The 1509-nt window shown below is 36.6% G+C and overlaps 1 protein-coding gene across 1 annotated transcript; it reads left to right on the top strand.

Moving 5' to 3' along the window:
* Nucleotides 1-387: 387 nt before the first annotated feature.
* LOC111392785 lies at nt 388-921 on the top strand. The gene has a single exon (XM_023018183.1). It carries the CDS (start codon nt 388-390, stop codon nt 919-921), a length of 534 nt encoding a protein of 177 aa, XP_022873951.1.
* The last annotated feature ends 588 nt before the right edge of the window (nt 922-1509 follow it).

Raw genomic sequence — 1509 nt, forward strand, 5'->3', positions numbered from 1 at the left:
ACAGTGAATGCCCACTAAATTTGATCAAAAGTACAGGCCGAAAGCAGCAGACACATTGATGACAACCTTTGACTACTCTCTAATGATCCTCTACATTACATTGTTCTTCAATCTGCGTTGACTTTCATCATAAAACTCATCCCATTTCTGATCAGTAAATCCAACGGCAGTCTATTATCCAATGACCATCAATTTTAATGCACATTACTTTGATTTTAATCTACCAATGGTCCACATTAAATCTCGGGCATATTAAGCACCCCTCACGAAACATCCCACCGACGCCCCCATACCTAAGACAACTAATATGCTCTTCTTCTGTTCGGGAAAAATCGTGGATTCAATTTGAATCAAACCTAGCAATCTCTTTTATCTGACGGACGATCAATGGGGAACTGTGTGTTTAAAGGGTTTGCAGAGGTTGACGAAATGGTGAAAGTGGTGACATCAAACGGCGGCATAATGGAGCTTTATGCCCCCATCACGGCCGAGTCCATCACCAACGAATTCCCCGGCCATGCCATTTTTCGCAGCCCGGACCAAATATCACCACCACTCCTTCACAACCAGGAGCTTCATGCAGGTTATTTATATTATCTCCTTCCCATCATCCAACAAAAAAGCGGCGGTTCTGTTTCATCCACGGAAGCTCCGCCGTACAGGATGTCGGTCGACAATCAAGGTATGTTCAAGAGATTTTCATCAGAACCAGAGGTTTTCCCGAGGTATAACAGCACCGGAGTTTGGAAAGTGAGGTTAGTTATCAGCCCGGATCAGTTATCGGAGATCTTAGCACAGGAGGCTCGCACGGAGGCGTTGATAGAGAGTGTTAGAACGGTGGCGAAATGCTCCTCCACCGGCGTTTCGTCGGTGGCTAATTCCGATCAGTGGAGCTGGAAAACCGCGTCTGATAGTGCATAAAATTAGCCGTAATTTTCTTTTTTGTATCATAATCATAACAAATATATATTAATTAATGCGTACTTTAGTTAATGAATTTGTTAAATTTAATTATAGTTCTTAGTTATTTACAGACTGGAGTTTCACTTTTATAGAGGGAGGATGAGTATGAATGTGAGCTTATTTTTGTCTTGTTGAAATTTCGATGTCATATATGCATAAGAACATTAATTTCGTCACTTTTTTCGAGTTATATATATATATAATTGATGTAATATGTAATTGAAAGTTAATAAAAAATTGTTTCATGTAAAATATTTGGCTAAAATTGAAATTTGATCAATTGAAAGATAATAAAATTTTAATTTTTTTTATCACACAAACACTAACAATTAATTCCATTTTCTTACGAAGAATGCTATTCATAATTCTGGATGATCAACCATCTATGTTCTATAACAGTGATGATTACTTGTTTTTGCGATAGTATGTTCACTGTCATATCCATAAATAAAAATATAAAAAAATAAATTATTGATGAAATATTAGAAAATAATGAATAAATAATAGGTACTTCTTTAGTATCCAAGAGACTCTCTATTTTTAAAA

The sequence above is a fragment of the Olea europaea genome, unplaced genomic scaffold (assembly GCF_002742605.1).
Source record: "Olea europaea var. sylvestris unplaced genomic scaffold, O_europaea_v1 scaffold978, whole genome shotgun sequence".
Classification (NCBI taxonomy): Eukaryota; Viridiplantae; Streptophyta; class Magnoliopsida; order Lamiales; family Oleaceae; genus Olea; species Olea europaea.